This window comes from Rissa tridactyla, chromosome 1 (genome assembly GCF_028500815.1).
Source record: "Rissa tridactyla isolate bRisTri1 chromosome 1, bRisTri1.patW.cur.20221130, whole genome shotgun sequence".
Classification (NCBI taxonomy): Eukaryota; Metazoa; Chordata; class Aves; order Charadriiformes; family Laridae; genus Rissa; species Rissa tridactyla.
In genome coordinates this window covers 6,129,962-6,155,685 of record NC_071466.1, presented here as the reverse complement: position 1 = coordinate 6,155,685, position 25,724 = coordinate 6,129,962, and the positions used below count along the sequence as shown (strand labels likewise).

At 41.8% G+C, this 25,724-nt stretch overlaps 1 protein-coding gene across 8 annotated transcripts in view; it reads right to left on the bottom strand.

Annotated features, from left to right (window-relative positions):
* Nucleotides 1-25,724, bottom strand: part of RSF1 (remodeling and spacing factor 1) — a 70,493-nt gene that overhangs the window by 41,613 nt on the left and 3,156 nt on the right. For 2 of the 8 annotated variants that reach the window (XR_008465101.1, XM_054193242.1), the window contains exon 2: nt 3,987-4,078. Coding sequence is in view for 7 of the 8 variants with exons in the window: in XM_054193242.1 (XP_054049217.1) it covers nt 3,987-4,078 (92 nt within the window). In the remaining variant the exon portion in view is untranslated. The other 6 variants (XM_054193215.1, XM_054193198.1, XM_054193206.1 and 3 more) reach the window with 6 other exon arrangements.

Here is a 25,724-nt window from a genome sequence, read left to right as displayed (position 1 = left end):
CCAGTCGCTGTTCATTACTTACTCATTAAGTATGAAAGCAATGATGAGAAGTTTCATGTGCTGCAGAAGGGTATGATTGTCAAAGCAACAGCTCAGAGACATCAGAGCTGATGAAGCACCTGTTCCAACTGAAATGACTACGTTTTGACAATTAAAAACCAGATGATTGTGCTTTCTCCTGACAAGTTCTGTCACAACCCTGAACTACACATCTCATTGATTCGGGCTGCGCTGAAACGTCAGTCTCTGCCTTCCTAGGGAGGGATGTTTCACACTGATCAAACACCTCCTGCTTGCGGGAGCAGCTGGTTTCTGCGTGCTAAAGAGCGGTCAGCACCTTCCCACCCTACAAAAGAGACGCCGAAATGTGTGTATCTCCAATATTTCCAAAGCAGCTACGATGGCATCCGACACTTACTATCACCATGCTCCAAATGTTCACTTTAAACAACAAAAGCAGGGAGGTGACAGACACAGCAGAGGACTCTGCATGGGTGGGACTACAAACACCTGAATTCTAACAATCAGAAAAGACAACGTGTTGAGAACGTGCCGATTTTGGGGTTAAAGGTTCCAGACAGACCAGTCCAGAGAAATCTCATCTGTACAAAAATGCAAAATACATTTGACAATAAGCAAACAGAAAGCATTTTGTCAGGAGACAGTGCAGCCTGAATTAATTTGTCTACTTGTTTTCAGAAAACAGCTAAGCTGGACAGATGTTCTTAGTTGTTATTTCTCTACCTCGGTCACATATAACCATGTACATTATCTCCACAAAGGAGAAAAGTCAGATTCCTGGAGTCCTACAGCCATTTTTTGTTCCAAAAAAAGACTAGTGTGTACACTGGTGAGCCAACTTGGGTGATTCACCAACAGAAGCGGGAAGGGAAAGAACTCTGAACTGCCATGTTCACTTCCTATCCCGAAATATATTCACAGAATCACAGTATGGCAGGGGTCGGAAGGGACCTCTGGAGATCATCCCGTCCAACCCCCTGCCAGAGCAGGGTCACCCAGAGCAGGCTGCACAGGAACGCATCCAGGTGGGTTTTGAATATCTCCAGAGGAGGCTCCACCACCTCCCTGGGCAGCCTGTGCCCGGGCTCTGCCACCCTCAAAGTAAAGTTTTTCCTCATGTTGAGATGGAATTTCCCATGTTCCACTTTGTGTCTGTTGCTCCTTGTCCTGTCTGAAACGAGTCTGGCCCCATCCTCTTGCCACCCACCCTTTAGCTCTTGCTGAGCATTGATGAGATCCCCTCTCAGCCTGCTCTTCTCCAGGCTGAACAGCCCCAGGGCTCTCGGCCTTTCCTCAGAAGAGAGATGCTCCAGCCCCTTGATCATCTTTGTAGCCTCCACTGGACTCTCTCCAGTAGCTGCTTGTCCTTCTTGAACTGGGGAGCCCAGAATTGGACCCAGTACTCCAGATGTGGCCTCCCCAGGGCAGAGCAGAGGGGGAGGATGACTTCCCTTGACCTGCTGGCCATGCTGTTTTTAATGCGCCCTAGCAGACCGCTGGCCTTCTTGGCCACATTGCTGGCTCATGGCCACTCGTTGTCTACCAGGACTCCCAGGTCCCTCTCTGCAGAGCTGCCTTGCAGCAGTTTGGCCCCTAACCTGGACTGGTGCATGGGGTTCTTCCTCCCTCGGTGCAGGACTCTACACTTGCGTTGGTTCAGCTTCATTAGGTTCCTCTCTGACCAACTCTCCAGCCTGTCCAGGTCACTCTGAATGACAGCACAGCCTTCTGGTGTGTCACCCCCTCCTCCCAGTTTTGTGTCATCAGCAAACGTGCTGAGGGTACACTCTGTCCCCTCAGCCAGGTCATTGAGGAATATATTGAACAAGACCTGGCCTAGTACTGACCCCTGGGGAACGCCGCTAGCTACAGGCCTCCAACTGGACTCTGTGCTGCTCATCACAACCCTCTGAGCTCCACCATTCAGCCAGTTCTCAACCCACCTCACTGCCCACTCATCCATCCCACACCTCCTAAGCTTCCCTATGAGGATGTTATGGGAGACAGTGTCAAAAGCCTAGCTGAAGTCGAGATAGACAACATCCACTGCTCTCCCTCTCTGTCAGAATACCAGCCACAGCTTAAAGACGATTTTTTATGATGCTCTTTATAAGCATGGCAGTCAAATAAACCATAACTTATAAACAGCTGGTATATAAACAAAACATATTAATAATATATACATGCATAAATATTAAGAGCATGTAGGTTTCAATGTCCTCCACTTCAAGTTTCATCCTAAATAAAAAAATGGTCACATCTAGAATATATGTTGTTTACGTAATGTACGTATGCAATGTTTTAGCAAAGCAAGACATTATTAGTTTCTAACACAGGAAAACCAGGTCAACATCACCTCTCAGAGCATGCCAACGATACGCTGAACAATACTGCAGGCACCGAGGAAGAATGGTCTCAATGGTTCCAAACCTTTTCAGTTTTTCCTGCCTTTTGCGGCATTTCCCAGTACTCTTCGTTGTTTTTCTAAATTAATTATACCCCTTTGAAATGGGGACGATATTAGCATACCTCTCTAGTTATATTCAAATTCCTTTGTTCTTTGAGGTTCCTTTGAACCACTGGCTAGAATAAGCTTCAAGTTAGCTCTGGAGACTGTTAAACGAAGTCGAATTTATTACCGCTTACTTGGTCTTAACAGGAGCGTGTGGGAGGGTTCCCTCACCCCTTTCCCATTCTTTCAATGCCTGCTGAAGGAAGATTTTCCAAACTACTCCCTCAAAAACTTGTTTTCTCCCTCTGCTTTCTGCGTACCACGCCAGTGGTAAGTGGCGTCAGTGGGGTAGGTAAGTTCACTAGTCAGAGCTGGGTTTTCTCAGCTTGCTGCTTTACGGTACATTACGGAATTGAACACAATTCAGTAAGCGCAGTACTCGGTAATATACACAGTACACAAAGTTATATAAATTATTGAATTATTATTTTACAGCATCATCATAAATACTTGACAACTGGTTAAGAGGTCAGATTTAACCTAAGGCCCTTCGGCAGGTTATTTCCTGACGTGCTCCCCGTCCTACAAACATCCTCATCTTAAAACTACACAAACCTCAAGACAAATCCCTCTCTCTGTAAACCTTATAGATGGCACTTCAGGGGACAAACTGCAACCGGATTTGCCACGTGCCATTATTTGTATCATTGTTATTGCCATAATGTGGTAATTTCTAAATAAGATGCAATTGTGGCTGTACGGACGATACCAAGACTACATTTTTGTGGATTAAAAGACACATGGAATATATCCAGAGGGGAAACGGTAATCTATTAATTTTGAATATACGCATATTTTTATTTTCGGAAGCAGCGTAAATTCTTTAAACTGAAAAATATTTGCACATAAGCTGCCAACAAAGGCATAGCCACAATTAAAATATCAATATAGAATTAGGTAAAACAATGGGATGCTATATTTTTATGGATGCATAACTACATTTTCATTTTAGCTGTGCCATTCTAAGCATGCAGATATAAATCGCGGCGATACTTCCACTATTAACACATGCTACAAGAACTCTCTATGGTTAGTCCCTGGTATGAACACCAACGAAATCACAATGATTAAATTATAGCCAGATAACTGATACACAAATGAATTGTTACTGTGGAAACCTCTCTGCTTAATTTAGCCCCTTTGCAGGCTACTAAATCTTCTTCATTTAGGGTCTTAATGCTCAAACAAGTATTTTATTATCAGGTATGATGGTAGACAATCTTTTACATGCAGAAGATATTGTCTGTTTTCAGAGATTATTTTTTTCCCCCCAAGCCTAGGCAGACTGAAAGTTAAGCTGGGACGTTACGCAACTGAAGTCCGGGCACACACATGGATGTTGGCCACACCACCGCCCCAGGCTGACCATAATTCATACCAGGGGATTGCTGACACGACAGCTCATCATCACCATATTCCAGCATCGCAGAATAAGACAACGCGCATATTGTACCTTGATCAAATATTTTTCCCATCTGTCTGCTGTGACAGACTTCCCAATCTTTCTCATCAGTTTCAAGTGAAGCTCCACCAATTCTTTTGGAACTGCAGTATTGAGAGAGAAAGAAAAAAAAAAAAAAAAAAGAAGTTATGAAGTCTGGTGCAAATATACTTCAATACTAAACACTGATAACACTGAAACACTGGGACAAATTGAGAAGTTTTATTTTATTTGAGGAGCCCTGCAACTGAGAGATGGAAGAAGGTTAATTTAATCGCATGGGTCTTTTTGTTTGGAATTACATTTACAATGACCGATGATTGCCCTTCCTTAAACTCAAGGAGACAGAGCTCAGTGATAAATACGTAAGAGTTTTGGCGGCATTAAAACAACACCTGGACAGGAACTACGGCAGTCCAACACCTACAGATATACTATTGCGAGCAGCGCACCTGCGGCTGCCTCCAGAAACCCCAAAGCCATCTTCTGCACCATGCCTGGAATATCGCTGAATCCAAGCTGGTTTTGCCTGGGCGCATGGTATGGGAGAAACGTCCCAGAAACTCTGTCCTCACAGATGCAGCTTTGCCATGTACTTACTCTCTTTTGTGCTGGAAGGACAGAGAGGGACTCAAGATTCAGGGCTTGAGGGATGGAGGCCAGACCTGCCGCACCAGTGCCATCTTAGAATTACAGTTTTCTAGCCAAATTTTATTTATCTCTTAGTGTACACTCCTCAATACAACTTCAACGTCTCGTCTTAGCTCACAGCTGTGATTTATAAATCAATCTGGCACCACCAAGTGGCAAATTTGCAGAACATCAATTTTACAAGCTAGAGAACAGTATAACGTATTAAAAACATGCAACTGGTAATTATTAATGCAACTCTACATGTCGAGTGACATGAGCCTCCTTATTTGTTATGTGTTGAAAAAAACTTAAAGAAATGAATTTTTCAAGTATTTTTATTTCTACACTCTTTGCACACAATTTTATTTTCTGAAAGCATTTTCATTACTCTATGCACATGTGCTTTAAAAGTTAAAACCCAAGAACATTCATCATCATAATTTATGATCAGCTGGGACACCAAACGTGTTTGTTCTGAAGTAGGCATTACCGAGACGCTATTTCTTTATACATTTGAGCACCTCTGTGAATCTTTTCAATATTTAACTTGAATTCTCCTAACTGATATTTGCCTTTCAATCAAATCCTTCTGTTTTCAGGTGAACATAACGAGTTGGTAAAATATCACTTTGATGAAAATGTTTGTGTCATTTCAGAAGTACATCATCTCTGCTGGTTCACAACCGGAAATCTAACACACAAACTCACTTCTTCAATAAATACACAAAGTAGCAGCCCGGTAAATGTTAAATAATTCCTTTAAATGTAAGTAATTTGGAAGCAACTCTAAACCAGCCTGACTGTTTCCCCTTTATTCCATTCATAATTTCCATTATCATTGTATATTGAAAAAACCTAACACATCTCCTCCTTCGTCTTCCGGAAAATTGATGCATTTCATAATTTTAAAGGGCCACATATTTTAAAAGGAACAAGATCAAAGGTCTTAACCCAGATAGGCACCGAGCACTTGGCACTAACAAAATTAAGCCCAAAGCCTTTCATACACATGAGCAATTCTATCAAAGTCAACTCATACAATTAAACCTCAAGCTTGTGTTTGTGTGACATGGAACTGAGCCAGAGTATTCAAAAATCTCGCTGGATCAAAGCTCTTGTTCTGCATCTTTTTGTTTGTTTGCTTGTTTTTAATCAGATCTCTTTTTAATGGGTACATGCTGATTTGAAACCTAAAGATGCCTGGGTGATTTGTTTCAAACAATCAAATCCCCAGTCGCCACAAAAATCTTTGCTAGAGTATTAGTCTGCGAAGAAAAGGAGAATGTTAAAAATTAAAAAATTGGAAAATAACTTTGCACACTCTTGGTCAGCACTTACTGTGATTTGTGTTAGTACCTACAGAAACCCCAATTCTTTTCTGAGATTCCAGCATTTCAGCTTTTGCATTTCTAGGATCCTGATGATGTACCGCTGCGGTTATTTTCACAAATAAACATCACAAAACATTTCAAATTCACTTTCCATTCACTTATTATCCTTTTGAGATGTTTTTCGTGTACCGTAACAGTATTAATGACTGGATCTCTAGGCTGGCTTTTCTCCAGTAAGAGCTTAGAGGAATGGCGTTGCGCTTCGAGGAATCACACACTATCCTCCTTGCCCTAAGGACCGAGGTGGGTGTTTCGGAGAAGAAAACTGGTGTCCAGTTTGCAGGCAGAAACCAGGGAGTGTGTGACGCGCAGCCTGACCAGCCAGGGCGCCTGAACTACAGCAGGAGCCTATGGGACTGAGAAACAAACTCTACTGAAACCAAAGGAACCGTAAATAACGTATGGATCACACACAGCAGCGTATACCTGACTTGCCCAGAAATACCAGCTCAGGGAAGGGTGGCAGGAAGGCTAACGAGTGGTAGAAAAGCCGTCCTTCCCCAGAACGCTTATTTGGCAAGGAACAGAATGCACTGGTAAACACGACAAACGTTTCAGTCGTCTCAGGAATGCTTGCATCTGCCTAACTTTAAATTAACTTATTTTGTTCAGAATAAATAGATAATTCTTGACAAGAGTTCGTTGAAGTAGGACGTCAATAAGGATCATTTTTACAACACCCTTCTAATCCTACTTGTAACATACCAAAGATAATGAACGTGAGATGTAATTACTCTTGGGTTGTGGTGTTTGCCCTTTTTAAAATAACAATGGTGGACTATCATCTCCTTTGTAAAATATCATCTCCATTCAAGTGGGACCTGCATCGCTCATTTCACGAACTCATATAATAACCTAATACTGCTTTGTATTTTTTTTTTTTTTTTTTTCAATTTCACATAAGGGAAGGAACAACACATAGCATCTTTCTTGCATAAGAGCCATTCTGTGTAATGTTTTGGCCAAAAAAGTGTAATGGAACTTATGCAAAAACCCCTAAATCTGAATGATATTCTTAAACTTTTATGAAACTTTGGTCTCTCTGGAAAGTCATACAGTAGCTCTCTAAAAGCTTCACAGAATACACTTGAATGGTGGAGAAAATGCCAGGACTCTGCGCACAGCGCTAATAAAAATTGTACAGCGCTATTTTAAGAGAAACTGTTTCAAAGAATCAAGTATAATTAAACCGTGGTGCCATCTGCTAGATATTCGAAAATATAGACTTTTTATAGGAAGAAGCCATGAGTCAGAAAGAATGAGTCACTGTATATGCAATTATAGGGCTTCTGGTGGAGTTTAGCCCATTTGTTAAGTCCTGCACTTTCCTGGAGGGCAGGCTCTTGTCTGGGCATCCCACTAAATCCTTTGAACACTGTTCTATCTACTCCGGCATTTCAGGGAACGTCCCATACATCAGTCACACAGGTCTAATACATTTGGGAAAGACAGAAAATTGAAACGGAAGAGAAAAAGTATGAACACGTGGAAAGCCCATCATCTGGTCAGAAAAGCTGTAACTTTCAAACGCCTGCACAACCGCGGATTAAAGAGCCGGTTGTGGGTATCCATTTACACCTTCCCATATCACCATAAGCCCATTTCACCTCTACTTATTTTCCCTGACAAAAATTAATATGCTCACAGCTGACCACCCCCCTAAACAAAACTGAAATAAAGGAGAAGAACAGAAAGTGTAGATGACAGACAAAGCCCTGGGTCAGGAGGGAGGAATGGTGGAACTTCTTGTTTGGAAAATGATTACAAATTAAAAACCTCGGCATCAGAGCAGATCTGGAGTGCTGGACGCAGAGGAGAATATCAAAATGATGCATGGAGTCCCTGGTACTGATGGGGATTGCAAAGCCTATGCCTCCTCTCCTCCTCATGGGATAAGGCAAAGGCACACTGAACCCCTCCTGCTGTGGGGATTTATAGGGAAGGAAATGAGAAGCAACATTTTGGGATGCAAAAGCTGCTGGCAGTTGTCATGCTTTACGAACACAAACAGGTCTTCCCAGTCACATTAGTAAAACCTTTTTCCATGCTAACTTGTTTTGGCAAGTGGAAGAAAAAAAGTGACTCATAAGATACACAGAGCAAATATTTCTGTTAACAGTTTGCTCCTTTTCATCTTTCTCCCTTGACCAAAATTACCTCTGCACGCTATGGCTTCACTGTCAAATAAAACCATGCTAAGCAGGTGGACAGCAGAGACCGACGGCATCATTTTATCTCCCACCAATCTCTATCCTACTCTTATGTGTATTAGCTACTGGCATCAGTTTTCCTACTTCCACCACATTCAGTTCCTTCCGCTGTCAATGCTGGAGGGAGTTAACTAGAAGCACATGCAAAGGCAAGAGCATCCACTCAGGCACTTGGTGATGAAGAGTTACGAACGACATGCCAAGTGTACCACTTAGCCCACCACAGACTCACCATGCACTTAATTCCCTTTACAGACAAGCCCTTAGGCATAAATGTCCTTAAAACCAGTCGGCTGCATCCCTTATGAAAGGCACAAGAATACTCAATAGACAAGTGACCGCATTTCTAACATCTTTATTATTCTCCTCCATTTTTGTGTGCAAGTCTGAAGTCCCAAGAGCAATCTGAGGCAGCAAACACTTTGTCTTCTAGATTAGTTTCAACAGGAAGGACATGGACCTGTTGGAGCGGGGCCAGAGGAGGCCCCGGAGATGCTGGGAGGGCTGGAGCCCCTCTGCTGGGAGGACAGGCTGAGAGAGTTGGGGGGGTTCAGCCTGGAGAAGAGAAGGCTCTGCGGAGACCTTAGAGCCCTTTCCGGTCCCTCAAGGGGCTCCAGAAAAGCTGGGGAGGGACTCTGGATCAGGGAGGGGAGCCATAGGACGAGGGGGAATAGTTTTAAACTGAAAGCGGGGAGATTTAGATTAGAGATTAGGAAGAAATTCTTGGCTGTGAGGGTGGTGAGCCCCTGGCCCAGGTTGCCCAGAGAAGCTGTGGCTGCCCCATCCCTGGAGGGGTTCAAGGCCAGGTTGGACGGGGCTTGGAGCAACCTGGTCTGGTGGGAGGTGTCCCTGCCCAGGGCAGGGGGTTGGAACTGGATGACCTTTAAGGTCCCTTCCAACCCAAACCATTCGGTGATTCTACGGTTTTGCATCTGGTTCATTAAACAACTAGTGAAACACTTGGGAAAAGAAAGGGGATGGGAACAGCAGCAGCACCCGTTTATGGTAACATAAATATTCTTCTCTAGGAACTATCTAACTCGTTTCTTATCTCAACTCCTAGTACATGGAAAATGGGAGATCCTATAGCTGGGATTAAGAAGTTTATAGACCACAGAGAAAAATGATGGCCTTGGTACAAACTTGGCAAAATAAATAAATTGAAGGACAAAACCTCTAGTATGAACCAGGCAAGGAGTTAGAATGAACCTCTGACAAATAACTGTGAAAATAAGGAGCCCCATATTCAGGCAAATTTGGCATTAAAAAAAAAAAAAAAACAACTGCGAAGCATTTGACCTCTTACAGTGTTTCCCAACATGAAAAAGCAGTAGTTTCTCTTCCAAAGGACAATTTAAAGATGTTATTTTTCTAGCTGACTCCCTTGATGAGTGTTATCATCCTAGCAAGTTGTGTGTCCATAAAACCAAAAAAGACATGCAGAAAAGGGGAAAAAATGCAACCGCTCTGCCTCCCCAGTGAATGAAAAGAACAATCAAACATGTTGTAACTAAACTGAAGATCAAAACAGAAAGAACAAGTCACCAAGTAGCAGTTTTATATCCTGTTCCTAGAAAGATTTTGGCAGGCATTAGAAACAAACAAACCACGCTCACATTTAAACGACATTGTTATCCAAGGAAAGTACTTCAAAATGTGGATGCTCAGCAGCGAGATTGTTTTCATACAAATATCCGAGTACCTTTATATCTCTTATCTGTACAAATACCTATTAGAAGACTCTCCCACTTGCCCGGGCTGTTGGGAGCACATGCCATTCTAACATCACTCAGCACAGTTAAGATTATCTTGCTGATAAACCCCCTCCCAGCCATCCCCGCGGATGTAACCCAGGACATCACCTCTTTCACTGCCGCTTGCGGATGAACTGTGGATAGTGCTTTGAACTGGGACTGAAAGGCCTTTTCCACCCCCAGTTCTTCTGGTAAGTTGTGTCGCCAACCTAACAGACCTTGCTATCAGAGCTGCGTACTGACTTCACTGCATCGGTCCTTGCTGCAACCAGGACAGGACATTAAAATTCAGCTCTAACATTAGCTATGAGGTTATTTTCAAATATTTAGAATTTATCGCCTATTTGTCAAAATTGTTACTGAGCACCCTTCCCTCCCATTTTTTTTTTTTTCATTCTGCCTTCTTCCATTGCCCACAAATCAATCTGATTATGCTTGTGCTAATAGTCACGCTACCATCAGTCACCCTCTCACTCTACCTGAAACTGAGATTAAACAAATTCTATGTATTGTCATCAGCGTAACTCTTGAAGCTGGATTTAAAGACAACACCGATCTAAACAAAATCCCCTACACGGCTGTTTTTCAAAAACCCTTTAGCAGCTAGAAGATGGTTTAATCTTTCGCAAGTCCCCTCTGTTTCATTCTCTGCCTATTAGGTTTCTACCAACGTTAGAAGCCTTTTAAGCTAATATATTAAGCAACAGCAGAAAGGTTAACAAAAGCAAGATTGATGTTAGAATAAAGCATAAAATTTAGGAAGAAAAGCATGCTGTACTGCGCAATGAAAAAGAAAGGGAGGCAGGAAAAAAAAAAAAAAGGAAAATTACTTTGAAAACAATGCAGGAAAAAATAGTACATGATCTATTTTAGAAACTGGAAATAGCCCGGGAAAGAAAAGACAGCAAATAAAAGCCCAGTTTACTGCCTCAAAAAACGTACTGAATAAAAAATGGGCTCCAGTCCACAAACTCTGGACATGTGAACAGCAAGTGAGAAAAATCGGGCTGTGGCAGCAATGTGGAAACAAGCAGATTGCACTGAAAAACAGGTACTGAAAACACTTGAAATTTTACCAGATTGCCATTGTTCACAGTTAAATCACTTGCAGTGACCACACCGTGCATTTCAACCATCTAAAATCAACGGCACTTGACTTGCTGATCCCTAATTCATGCATAGGCAAGCACTTGACTCCGAAACTGCTGGGACCACAGCCTATAAAAGCGAAGACATGGCAACACAAATATCTTTCATTACCGCTAGTAAAAATCAGGAATGAAGATCTTCTAAAATGACTCTGGGATTCTCTTACCTGCTGAGGCATCTCAGTCTCCAATACAACAAGACTTTCAGACTAGGAGCAGAAAATCCTCATTTCCCTCCTCAGGGCTGAACTGTGTCATTTTAATTCTCAAATAAAGAGCGGGTGTGACAAAGGGGAAAGGTAATCACAGAGATTACACTTTTAGTATGGACTCTGGAGTCCTCTGCAGCTCCTCAGTGCAAGTATGCACCCCCACAGCTTCCCGATACACTGGAGTAAATCCACTCCAGAGAGATTTTTAGTAGCATGGTGTTTTTTTTTTTTCCCCTGGAAGACCCAGGCAGAGAAGAGCTGCAGCTGATGCCACCAGCATGCCCAGTTTGGGCACTGGGAGGCAGCCTTTGGAGCGTGTTGCAGAATACACTTACCCACACCGCAGAGATGTAAGAAGATGCAAGGTGCCCTGTTTTGCTGTGTTAGGCACCAAGGTGTCTTACAGAAAGCACAGAGTTAGGAACCCTAGTGAAAAAAAAAGCAGCTTGATCAGATGGGATTCTTCAACTCTACCATAGGAAATGCTGAAGAGGCACATATTCGGAAATGCAACCCCTCCCTGGAACGATCAGCAGCACAAAAAAGTCAATATTAAAAAAAAAAAAACAAAGAAAAAACAGAGCAGGTTTAATAAAAATTCAATATTTATTTAGCCTGGAGAAAAGGAGGCTGAGGGGAGACCTTACGGCTCTCTACAACTCCCTGAAAGGAGGGTGTAGAGAGGTGGGGGTCGGTCTCTTCTCCCAAGTAACAGGCAACAGGACAAGTGGAAATGGCCCCAAGTTGCACCAGGGGAAGTTTAGATTACATATTAGGAAAAAATTCTTCACTGAAAGGGTCGTCAAGCATCGGAACAGGCTGCCCAGGGAAGTGGTGGAACCGCCATCCACGGAGGTATTTAAAAGCCAGGCAGACGTGGTGCTGAGGGACATGGCGTAGTGGTGGTTTTGGCAGCATTAGGTTAATGGTTGGACTTCATGATCTTAAAGGTCCCTTCCAACCTCGACGATTCTATGATTCTACAAAAATTAAGATTTACACCCAGATCTCAGTCTGAACTGAGGCATCTGCTGGCCATTACAGTAATGGAACACCAGTTAACGCTTACGAAAAAGGATGCGAGTGAAAAAAGTTGAGAAGGCAACATTTACCTTTTGATCTAACACTAGGTAGTCACACAGCCATTCAAGAAATGGTAAAATTGAATTCAATGCCTTCGTTCACTTTCAGAAGGTTCAAAATTACAACTCCCACTCCTAGGCAAGCAGCTAAAAAAGAAATGCAAGATTAAAGGGCCCAAAGAAAGGAGAAGAAAAGGAAGAGCGAGATTAATTCCTGTGAAAAAGGAGCCCGAGCTTCAGCCCCTATTCCTGTCTCCCAGAATTTTTTTAAAGTATTTTGCCATTAAAATCTTGGAAACGGCAGCAGCATAGCAGTGGGATTCATCTAAGACAATGCAGATATTTACACCTGAGCTGCTTCCATATAATCCATTTATAGCCCATGGAGAGAAAGACACTTTTAGGAAGAATCAGCTCATCCTAAAGTAAATATCTGCGCTCTGCTAAATACATTTGGTGAGATTAATTTTGTTGCAGAGTGTCTGGCAAGTTTTTACCAGTGAAAACCGACGTACGCAACGTCTTGGAAATACAGGAGTGTTATCAGGTACCGGGGGGTACGTGTCATTCTTAAACCATTACCTACACTCTTATGCTCCCCTTTAGGCACAGAATTACCATTGCGGATCTGACCTGAGTTCATAAGATTTACCCAGGCACAGACATTTCTGGCAGATAAAATCAATTCTCTAAGCATGGCAGTATTTAACTTCAAGAGAAAGAGCATGTATCCTGTTACATTGAACTAAATTAAAGTATCCTCAGTGCAGTGAAATAAGTGAAAAATCAAGATTAAACATACGAGCGCAGAGTTGCATACATCAGTAGTAGTTAAGGACGCTCCAGCTTCATTTAGCTTCATTCACGTAACAAATGTAACAGGCTTCTTTTAATGTGTTCTGCTACAGGATAACTTGAATGCAAGTCCTTTTTTAGTTCATTACATGAAAACAAGGACAAATTTAAATGCGTTTCAATTCCTTGCTTTGTTTAGTTACTACAAACACCACTCTGCTGTCAATTTTGCTAAATTTCTCAGGTACCGTCGGAGAGTTTTCTTTGGCATTAAGAGAAGAAGGATGTTGATTATGCTACAAAAATCACTTTCCCCTGTATATCTCACTTGAATAAATAGGCGCTATTAAAATAATCAGAGCAGGCTGAATAAAAATCACTTTTCTAAAACAAGTTTCATTATCAAGGTTAGAGGTAATCATTCTTCAGTCTTCACTGGCGGGGTGGAATAAACTGAAAGATTTATGCTTTTTCTTATACCAGATGAGAACTTCTATAAGAGATATTTCTGCTCTTTTTTGTGTTCAACTTGAAAAATAGTGGTTTTTTTCTCCAGTCACTGGTGATCCAACCTGCACTTTAAATAAGTCTCATTTGTACTCTGGGATTCACCATTTCATCTTTCATTTACACAAAAACTTTACCGAACAATATCCACTGGTGAATGTTTCTTGGCAGTTTCTCTGTAACTGTCAAATATCACAGACACCTTTCTTGAAAACCTGGTCTTGAAAATGTAGGTCTCCCAATTAAAAAAAAATATTTACTGGACCCTAAAGAAGTGCAAGAATGTAACCGTGCTACAAAGATGTACATTTTATATCTCACAAAACATTCAGTGGTGACCAATTTTCTGTAGAAAAATTGAGTACCACTCAGTAAGCATTTGGTATTCTACAAAAAGCAGCATTATATAGAAATATAGAATCACAGAATCGTTGAGGTTGGAAGGGACCTTTAAGATCATTAAGTCCAACCATCAACCTAACACTGCCAAAACCACCACTAACCCATGTCATAGAATCTTCATGGTTGGAAAGGACCTTTGAGAGCATCGAGTCCAACCATACACACACCAAAACAAAACAAAAAAAAAACCCCACCCCACCCCCCCCAAAAAAAAAAAACAACCACAAACAACCAACCTATAACCTCTGCCACTAGAGCATGCCCTGAAGGGCCAAATCTAGACATTTCTTAAATACCTCTAGGGATGGTGACTCAACCACCTCCCTGGGCAGGCTGTTCCAGTGCCTGACCACGTCCCTCAGCACCACGTCTGCCCGGCTTTTAAATCCCTCCAGGGATGGCGATTCCACCACTTCCCTGGGCAGCCTGTTCCAACGCTTGACAACCCTTTCAGTGAAGAAATTTTTCCTAATATCTAATCTAAACCTCCCCTGGTGTAACTTGAGGCTGTTTCCTACGAGCATGAGTTTTCTTTAAGGATCAGCACAAGCAAACTTTGAAGTTGAAGCCAATGCCCGTCATTCTGCAACACAGAACACACTTCCCCGTCAGCTGCAAAGAAGTAACCACACATTTGTTCTGCTCTAAGGTAATGTCATTTCATTAACTTATCAGCAGTGCAAATGAAAATTTAATATATTTTAAAGAAATACCAGAGATCCAGAAAAAGATGCACCCTGTTTCAGAGATTTGGGCTAAACAGTCATAAGAGCGCGACGTTTCTAGCAGCTGATGAAGGGGCCTGTGAAAGGTGGCAGTCACACAGCTGGATGAAAGTCATTCTACAGTTGAATTTGTGATCACAAGCCTACAATTTTACAAGTTTAATCCAATTAGCACAGAGTTTAAGGCTTCTTTTAAATGGTTTCACAGCTAGTAGCAACAACTTCTCCATTATTTGCTAAGAAACCCAGGAAGCAAGTGAGAATAGAAATTTAAGAAGCAAAACTGTCCAAGACAATTGCCTGACAAAGTGCTAGTAGTACATAAAAACACGCTGTGGCTTTTCAGCAGCTTTCTTAAGCTTAGGACTAAAATAAAGACTTACTTAGACTTAAAGAAAAAGCAAACCACTTATGTCGTTGTGCAAGTTGATATCTGAATCTCACACAAAGAAGTTTTATTCCTTGAAACACCCAACTCTTGAGTATAAACTTTTATGAGCAAACTCATGTTTTGACCTGCTAAAATATCTACCCCCGTTAACATAATCCTTTTAATTGCAAGAAACGGTTATAACTTTGGGGCTGTTGCAGCTTCACAGGGGTAGCCAAGACTGTTAGCTTTGGGGTCAACATTATCTACTGTCTGCCTAGGCAGACTCCAAGCCCCAGACCAGTTTGCCAGACTGGGAGTGCTGCCAGCGCTGTTACCTCTCCGTAACTCGGTCTTGGTTGCCGCCAGCCACCTTTTACACAACTTTTAATCTGAGCGAGAAAGTAAGATGAGTGTAACAGCCTGAAGGGACGATGAGTTTCTCGCTACCATTTGCATACTGCCATCACTCAAAACTCGTGTTTTGAGATACAAACCCTCCAACCCAAACAACCATGCGGAGATGCTACCAGGACTGGGAAGAGCCCGGCAGCTCCCGTTGTGGGCGGAAGGAAAGTGCCACAATATAATGCGCACCTCTATCTTCCCACTGAAACGGCTTCCCAAAAATGCAACAGTATCTGAAAAACACTAAAATTTGTGAGATCAGAAGATCCTTCCTTCCCTGTACAGGTAGAAAGAGAGGAGAACAAACCTTGGCAGCAGAAAAGGTGTTTATACATAGCCGTTGGAAAAGAAAACGATGAGCCACACACAGTGAGTATAATCCAGCACTCGGTTTGACAGTGACCACCATCTGCTGTTTCAGAACAAAACCCCACAGCACATGTATGAAATTACCTGCCCCCAGGTTATCTTTAAATCCTCTTTTTAGATACAGCCTGGCTTAACTTAGAAGCAAGAAACTTCACGCTCTTAGTTTTATTTTTAAATATTCTCACTACAACTCAATATCCACTAGTACCTAAACCTTTTTGAGCTCTGGCCTCAGTAATAATTTGCAGCGATTAATTGTAATTACGGAACATATGAAAGGCACTTAAATGTGAATTAATTTTAAGTTTCATTCAACACACCATTTTTCTGGTTTTAAATTATAAAAGGAACGCAAATGTCTAGGAGCCTTGCTTTGTATACTTTTTAAAATCTCCTCTGAAGTTAAAAATACCCTTTTTTAAGCCACCCACCCCCCCCCCAATATTTATACAGTCCTCCCAGTCCTACTGATCTGTCTGCATTATCTTTCAAGATGGAGCAGCCACAACTGAGCACTAAAATCAAGACGAAGGTACACAACCAACCAACAAAACGGGAGGTAGGCACACACCCCCCGAATAAAATATCCTCCAAGTTCTACACATGATTCTCAGCCCATTCTTCGTGCTACCTGGTGTTTTGTTAATTTTTAAACTCCAGCTCCATGTTAATAGAGGTGCTTTTCTCTGACCTATCACAATATACCTAGAGTATTGCGTTGAGCTAACAGCTAATTTAAAATATCCTGGAATGTATCCATCATAAACAGTTTTCCTTCTAATATATACTTATAACTCTGTTTCATTTGCAGTTTTGTTGCCCATTCACAATACTATTTTATCCACAGCAGTGCCTCCCCTTCGGCTGGATTAGCCATCTTTCACCTTAATCTTTTTTTAAATGACTCCTCTCCTTTCTGTTTTCTTGGCAAATAAGATTAACTGCCCATGCCATAAAGAAAAATTGAGGAATTCTACTTTACTTACACCACAGTGACCAAAAAAACCCCCAGTCCCTCTTTCTAACCAGCTTCTTGCTGGTTAATCAGTTTAAGGTGTACGATGATGCTTTCCCTCTCAACCGGTGACCGCTTTGGATGCTGAGTCATGTTCAGTACGGCTAGAACTGTTGGGTGCTGCATTCCTCAGTGTTCCTCTAACCCTCTGCCAGGGAGGGTTATCAGGGATGAACATAACGCAAATTCACTCCTCAGCCAATCCTAACTTAAAATCGACAGCATGAACACAGACCACGGCAACATCAGTTTGCATTAACATGTTGGGCTGTAGACTGCAACGACTAAAAACATCCTCTGTGGCTCACCTGACTCCTCCTGCCACAAAGAATAATGTCAAAGAAAGGGCTGGGCATGAAAGTTACTATTTTGGTCCTATCAGGTAAGGTTGCTGTGGAACACAAGTCAACCATTTTAATCAGTGACCTCCTTCAAAGACTTTGCCTCTATATGTATGTATCTGTCAAGCACGATCCATATAGCCATGCTTCAAAAAAACTATCCTTGCTTTCAAATAGGTAAATTTATTCAACAGCAGAGTATTTTTCTTCAGAGAATAACTAATACAACTATGAAAACTATGAAATTACAAGTTCATAAAGTTTATCAAAACCAGATGTAAAAGCTCCTTGCTTTTGATTCCCTAAATCTTTGTTACACTCTTTAAAATGTACTACTCACTTTGTCTTCCACTTCTGTGCTCTAATACGAGTTTGTCTATTTTTACCAGCTGTATTTCTAACTTTTTCAGAAAGCCAAACGAGTATTTATATACTCACCCAGGCTTAGGCCCAGCAACTCAGTATGACTTCACATTATTAGCGTGTTCCAGTACCTCATTTCCGAACACGTCAGTTTTATCATATTTCATCCTTATTGCCAGACAGGCAGCATAACTAGAATAAAGATATCACAAATTAGCCTAATAATGACACCTTATGCAAAGAAGTTATTTAAGTTCTCAGCAATGTACTTATTTTAATCCTGATGATTTTAGACACCCACGTTTCCTAGATTTTTTTTTTTTCTTTTTACACAAGACACTTCTCTGTCCACATGCTCTCCAAATCCAGCTTGGACCTTTTAGTATCCTTCTTTCTGCTGCCAGCTATGAGTACGTTCTCCTGAACTTCACCAGCGTTAGACTTCCATCTTTCAAACAACTTCTACTCAGCATAAAAACTTGGGATATTTAGCCCTGACACTTATCTTCGCCATCCTACTCCGCTTTGTCAGACAAACACACATTCAGAGACCTCTACTAGCTCTGCAAGCTGCATCTAAGGCACAGTCAGCATTTTTACTCCTTGACTTATGACTAGTCCTTCTGGTCTCCCGTCTTATAAAGGTCAGGTCTTCCAAAAGCTCCCTTCTTATCATATCAGTTTTTCTTACCTGCTGATAGCCTTTCTTAACCTTCACACAGATTGCTAACATGTTATTTAGGAGGTCAGCTAATACTGTCTGCTACAGAATTTGTCTAAGCTTAAATATGCATTTCAAGGGATAGTTTTGCCACTTATTGGAATTACCTTTTTGCAAAGCAGAGCATTTATCCGTTCACTTTAGGCCCAGCTCCAGCTAGTTTCCTTTTAGCTACCACCTCCAGGCAATACCGGGGGCATTTGGGTGTATTTTTTTTGTTGTTGGATCCTGCCACGCAGCCCTCCACCTTGGATGCTTTCTTGCAACGTGTTGTTGATAACTGCAAGAACACCACAAGCTCTGGGATCAAACTAAAATTTCCACACTTCTATCATCTACTAATTAATAGGGCTTTTGTGAAGTATTGCAGTTTGTTCTCAGGAGGAAACCATTATAATCCTGCTAGTCATTAATACTAAAAGGCAATGAACGTGCCCTGGCACTCGTGCTACCAGATAGCTGTAGATGAGCTGGAAAACAGCCAGGGCAGTACCAGAGGGACACTGAGAGGAGTAGGCAATGAAGTGATTACTCACACACAAACTTTAACACCCCACTTCATTCAGCGTACTACCAATTCAGGACTTCACCAACCAGAACTGACCATTAAGACAGAAAAACAGTAGAGCCTAAGACAACCAAAAAAGCCGCAGAGCTTCAGGCTGATAACCACCACTTTCTTGGAAAAGGAGATTTGCAAGGCTGGGACTGGTGAGGTGCAGCTTACTTGTTACTCCTTCTTCAAATATCAATCAAGCCTGCGAGTTCAAGGGTAAGCAGTGCTTTTCTCCAAGGTACTACAAGATTTAAATGATCATAATGGAAAGACATCTAATACTAAAGCACAGCTGCTGAAACACAGGAATCTTTAGAAATAGGCCTTCCCTCACTTTGAGAGATTGTTTGCTTTCCCCAGACCATTACAGACATCAACAGGGTCACAATTTCTCCTGTAGTTCTGAGAAATTCTCCGCCACTTGAGCTTTAAGAGCTTTGTTTGGCTCTCGGTGAAGAGAAACAACTGTATCAGGCTGATGGCAAACTGCATATATGAGAGACTGACAAATGCTAGAGGTTACTAAGAAATACTTGTTAATGCTAAAGTGTTTGTTGAGCTTTTTAGAACAAGTAAAGCAAAGGAGAGTTCATTGAAGGGGAGAAAAGGTAATGAAATAGGGTGGAAAGATCACCCTAGTGTTATGAACAGCCACAGACCCTGCTGTTCCACAGCTGGAACAAACTCTTACTGCAAGGCTGGAGGAAACAAAAAATATACACACCTTTGTATGAGTTATTATTTCTCAATGATTTTAACATTTAGAACCAACTAGATGATTTTTATTTTTTATTGAACTCCACAGCCAATGCATTATTCTGCCCCAGCACCAGTGGCCAAGAAGGGAACACTGAAGAGAGCCTGCAGCGCAAGGGGAGGGTGCTCTGCACCGCTGCAGCCTGGCACCTTCTCCACCAGGGGACGGGTGATCTCCGCAGGGCACCGTGCAGTCCTGGTGCGGACTGTCTGCACCAGGAGGTACTCCCGGAATGCAACTGCAGCTCTCTCTCCAGCCGTACACCTGCATTTCCTCCCAGAGGAGCGCAACAAAGGTTGTGCTATAAGGATACCAGAGGACGCTTGTCCCAACTACAGCAGACACACATAAAGCGCTGAATATCTCCACCAACTCCAACTGCCATAAACCTGGACGAAGGCAGCTGTACCACTAAGCGTTGTATGGCCCAAAGAGAGATCTTGATGTAAAAACGGATACTTTCAAAGACAACTGGCTCTGAGGCAGCAATGAGCCACAGTATTCTTCAGCAGGGTATTTATTCATCATCCACTCTCCCATCATCTGCCCCTTCTTGCCAGTTCAGTCTTTCCGTAGCTCCTGTCCTCTCCTTCACCCCACACAAAGGAAGTCTTTATGTCATTGCCTTCTGCCTCCAGTAGGCTATTATTAACAAGTCACTAAGTAGGTTCTCTTTCCCCCCCTAAACCTACCAGGCTTCTGCACGATGGATGCAATCTATCAGCTACTGAAGAGCACAGAAACACCACAAATAGTTATTCTGTTTTGATCTTCCTATCAACAATACTATGAGTTTTCCAGAAGCTCCCATGAGCTTCTCAGTTTAGTACAGGCCACAAACAAGCTAGTCTAAATGTCAGCTTTGGGACAGGCTCAGAAGTGTGTGTACCAGGCAGTGGGCACTAATAATTGCACACATGTACCTGCCAACTGATCTTACGCTAGATAATACTAGCTTGAAGTGATCCCAAACAAGAGAAAAAGTTGCATTCACAGAAGGCGTAGAAAACTCAGGAAGCCCCTGGGTGACAAACATGGATGCAGGGAGAGTATTCTGAGAAACGCTTACAGCTTCTGCAGACCTCTGAAGTTGGCCAGGACAAGGTATAGCACTAGACAAGTATTGCTGGACAAAACGTAACTTCCAGCTTACATGCGATGATGGTGTCACACACAACTCACTTTGATGTTTATGAAGTTCTCTGATGTACCACAATACGGCTTCTTTCAGTAAACATCATCTTGCACTGGACAGAAAAATTTCCACCAGCATTCCCGGATCTTACTCACTTGTCCTGAAATCAGCCTTAAGACTGTGACTTGGAAGCAACGTCACAAGTTTTCCCTGCGGTTCTGTGCCATCCAAAGTGAGCTGGAATTCAACAAAGCCACCGACCAAAAGCCTACCGCTCTTCCTCGATGGAGGCACATGGTCAGCAGAACCTGCATAACGCCTAGGAGGGCCGAGCTTTGGCAGAGGGCTCGGATATCCTGCCACAGCTCATCTGTGCCTGGAGAGCGGCATCCCAAGTTCCTTTTTTCCATTGCTCAAGACATTCTGTCATCTCTTTCAGATGGGCAGTGCTCCTGGAAATACACCGAACTGCTTGTCTCCCCAGAAGTGCAGTGTTTTCCCGTCTCCTACATAAGATCGTAAGATGATGTGGAGTCTAGTTAAAACTGGCATTGCCAGGCTAAATACGAGAGCACGCGGCTGAGCTGACATGGCAGCTCAGCGCATGTAAAGAAAGGAAGTCTCACCACAGAAAAACTAATAAAATAGGAATAGTTAAAGATATGCATCCATGCTCTATTATGAGATAATTAATTCCAAGGTAAACTTAATTCACTTTGTAAATGAATAACTGAAAAGCACGTGTGGATAAGACATGCTGACCTTAAAGTCACACTAATCTAAAGTGACTGGAGTGTAGAAAAGAGGAGTTTATTCTGCATTAGAGATTTATTTGCCATGAAGTCGTCACAAGAACGATTACCCCTGCTACTTAGTTTCTCAGAATTTAACCCTGTTATGCTGTTCGAGAATTTCAGCTCCAAGCCACTGGAGTCTACCTTCAACAAATCAGTTAATTTGATGGCCAGAAACAGTAGAGGTGTGGAACTTCCATCATGCTCAAAAATGAAACAAGCATAGAAGTAATACACTACGTTCTAAAGTTGACTAGATACTCTTTTATTCTCCAATAGCTTGTTGCTAAGTTAAAAATATTGCATTTCACTAACAGGTGGCGGATTAACGGCATTGACATAAATGCTTTGGTTCAGTCCCTAGGTGCAGCGGGAAAGCAGCGATCTACTTATATTCCACAAATACACAAGTAAGTTCAGCCTGCATTCAGGTGATAACTACTTGACTGATTCAGAACAGCAGTTAAATTTCTTACTCATAAAGAAATGGGTGTGAAAAGATATGAACAGTCAGACCTGCAGAGCAGATGAAAAGTGTTACCTCTGACTAGCTGATACAGCTTTATGGCAGAAGCAAGCTTGTAATATCAACATATCCACGCACTTTATATGTTTAATGAAGAAGATTCAGCAATATGTAGTGTGTGAATAAACTCCGCCCATCCAGCATTACAGACACTACCAACCTTAGATGTCAGAACTTGTTCAGTTACATAAAAGGACACCACATGAATTAATCTTTCCGCATTGAAACCAGTTAATAAATCTCAAGTACAGTATCAATTATTAAATTTTAAGTAAAATAGTGTTTGACATTACTTCCCTATCACATTTATCACCTACTTTTAATACTAACCAATCTACTGCAGGTATTACACGTTACTGCAATGTATCATGACTTCACTTAAGAGTCATACCAAACCCCATAACTTCTGATCAACAGTACACAAACTTGCTTGATATCAAACGTTAAATAGAAGAAAAATCAATCACATTAACACAACACACTGCTTCACTAACATCTTCCTTAGAAACGTACCTAATCATGAGCTTGAAAGTCTGTCAAACTCCTTGTCATTAGGCATTGTTGGCTTTTGTTTGCTATATTAAACAGCTGCAGGGCTTCAGGTATGTTTCTCCCATACAGAGAGTAAACAGCTGTTTAAGCCAACGTTAATTGTTAATTTCTTCAGAGAACGGTAAGAACCCTTAAGCTTAATGCTGTAAAGCTTTCCAGAGGTATGGAATGACAATAAAAAAAACCTTGACATAACCCACTGAAATAGATGAGTTGAGCATCCAAATTCATTTGAAAAGAGATGTTAGGTGTCTAGAAGATTTAGAAAAAATACAGCAGCTTGTAAAACATAAAACTTACTGCTTTGAAGCATGGCAGCTCCAAAAACTACTTATTTTTTCAGTTCTACGACGCAGTACCAGGTATTCTCTAGTGAAAAAAATTAAAGGAACTATAAATGGCTTGCACAGATTTTCCACAAGCTGCCTGCCATTAACCTCAGTTCTCATTATAAAGACAGAAAAGGGGAAGGGGAGGAAAGATTTACAGAAATGGACCTACCACCAGGCATCTGCACCTCATGACAGAATCATAAAATGGTTTGGGTTGGAAGGGACCTTAAAGGTCATCCAGTTTCAACCCCCCTGCCCTGGGCAGGGACACCTCCCACCAGACCAGGTTGCTCCAAGCCCCGTCCAGCCTTGCCTTGAACCCCTCCAGGGATGGGGCAGCCACAGCTTCTCTGGGCAACCTGGGCCAGGGGCTCACCACCCTCACAGTCAAGAATTTCTTCCTGATATCTCATCTAAATATTCTCTCTTTCAGTGTAAAATGGTTCCCCCTCATCCTTTGGCTCCTCTCCCTGATCCAGAGTCCCTCTCCAACTTTCCTGGAGCCCCCTGAGGGACTGGAAGGGACTATAAGGTCTCCCCGGAGCCTTCTCTTCTCCAGGCTGAACACCCCCAACTCTCTCAGCCTGTCCCCATAGCAGAGGGGCTCCAGCCCTCTCATCATCTTTGTGGCTCTATGTCTTTCTTTACACCACTTAAAACACGAACCAACATGTAATGCATGTTTTTATTATCAAACTCCAAACAAACACAATATATTCATACAGAATTAAGGAACAAACTTCTAGGCTGTGTCAATCTGTCAGGGTGGTTGTCAAGAGACAAAGGAGATAAAGAAGCTAGAGCTGCGGTGAGGGTACAGAAGAGTACCTCAGACTGGAAATCCACCCACCAAAACACACTTGCTGTTTCCAAGACCACCTTTAGCATGATCATTACCAGCAAGATTTTGATGCAAGTTCACTATTTTGCAGAAAGAATATGCAAAGCGTGCATACTTGTTACCATTTCAATCAAGAGCAAATACAACCCCATACTGCTAAGAAAAACCTGCAAAAATTGATGAGCCAACACAGCCTAACACACTTTAGAAGATGCCATTCACCTCTGCGAGAGGTTCTCCCATTCACACACTAGGGAACCTGGCAAACCAGCAAGCGTTTTGCGTAGTCATGTGTAAAATTAGATCTCTGTTGTGCAAGCTAACATTCTACTAATATTTTCATTCACAAGAGACCAAGTGCTTAATTAACATTTATACCGATTCTGAAGCTATTTACCGACACAAAGGAGGCGGTGATTTGGTATCATGGTTCCTTAAACACAGCCCTAAATACAGATATAGTTCTTGCTCCCCTCTATCACATACATTTACTATTTAAATTTGCAACTGGTATTCCATAGCAAATAAAACTCTCAGTAAAAAAGACAGTGTATATGTGTTAGAACAAGGAGAACAAGTGTTGGTTTCCTGTGATGATTTCTTCCACTTTGTACAGTTTTGCCTTTGGAAGCAAGCAGAGGCTAAAGAGATACGGTACTGCAGCACGCTGTTGGGTGATCTGTACATACCTTAGTTTTGCATTTAAAAGTACAGTAATACAGGGGTAATGACATCTCCCAGCCCCCCAAAGTTCTAGTTAAAACCATATAATGGGTTTCTTTTTAACAAATCTTAGAAGAAACAATTCACTTTTTGAGACATATCAGCTAGCAAATTTTGCGAGTTAACACTGTCGCCATCTTAACAGACACCCAACTTTATTCTTTCCAAAGAAGTTTAAGATTGTCACAACTGCAACCCAAGCCACAGCAGTGTACGTAAAGCAAGGATAACCATTCTCAAGGGGAAGATAATTATTCTTCAAAAAATAAAATCTTCATGAGATAAGCACAGGTGTCATTACTCTGTTTGACTAGTTGCAACTTTCAAATGAACCACCAGCTGGAAAAGTTAAGCTATTTTATTGCACAGCCTTCCTAAAAAGCAGACTAATTCCACAGCTACCAGTTTATCCCACCATTTAATAGCAACGGGCAAAATCAACACCACATATTCTTATTTTCCTATTCAAGCACGATTTATATTACCCACCAAATCACAACGAACATTTTACATTGATTCGCGCATTTCAAGACAAGACCATACCTGTGCACACACAGTTAAAACATCTAACCTGTTACTAATACAGGTAAATTTGATACCTAAACTAGTCAGACGACTAAGGAAAACTACTCATGCCCAAGCACTGCTGTCATTCCTATACTACCCCTCCTACCTAAGAATTTCAAGACAAATACTAAAGTTCAAGTGCTGTCTGAGCACTTAAAAATCTAAAATCCCTCTAAGAAATACTTGATAGCTTCCTAGCTGTCAACATCTGCTCAGCATCCCTGCAGCATCCCTTCCTGTAAAGGAAGGTTATACCTTGTTTCCTCAATAATGAGCAAGTTCTTTGTTCTAGTTATTAAACGAAAAGAAAACTTGACTGTTCTACGACTACTGAACAACACTCAAACTTGAGCTCCTAGTTCTCCTCGAGGCTCCCGATATAAAGAAAATAACTTCTACCAGCACCTTCAGACAAGAAAATATAGGATATGTTTAAAAAAAAAAAAAAAAAAATAAACACTACCCCAAACCACTTTCGAAACTGCTGAGCATCAAAACAGTGTTAAACGTAATCAAGACAA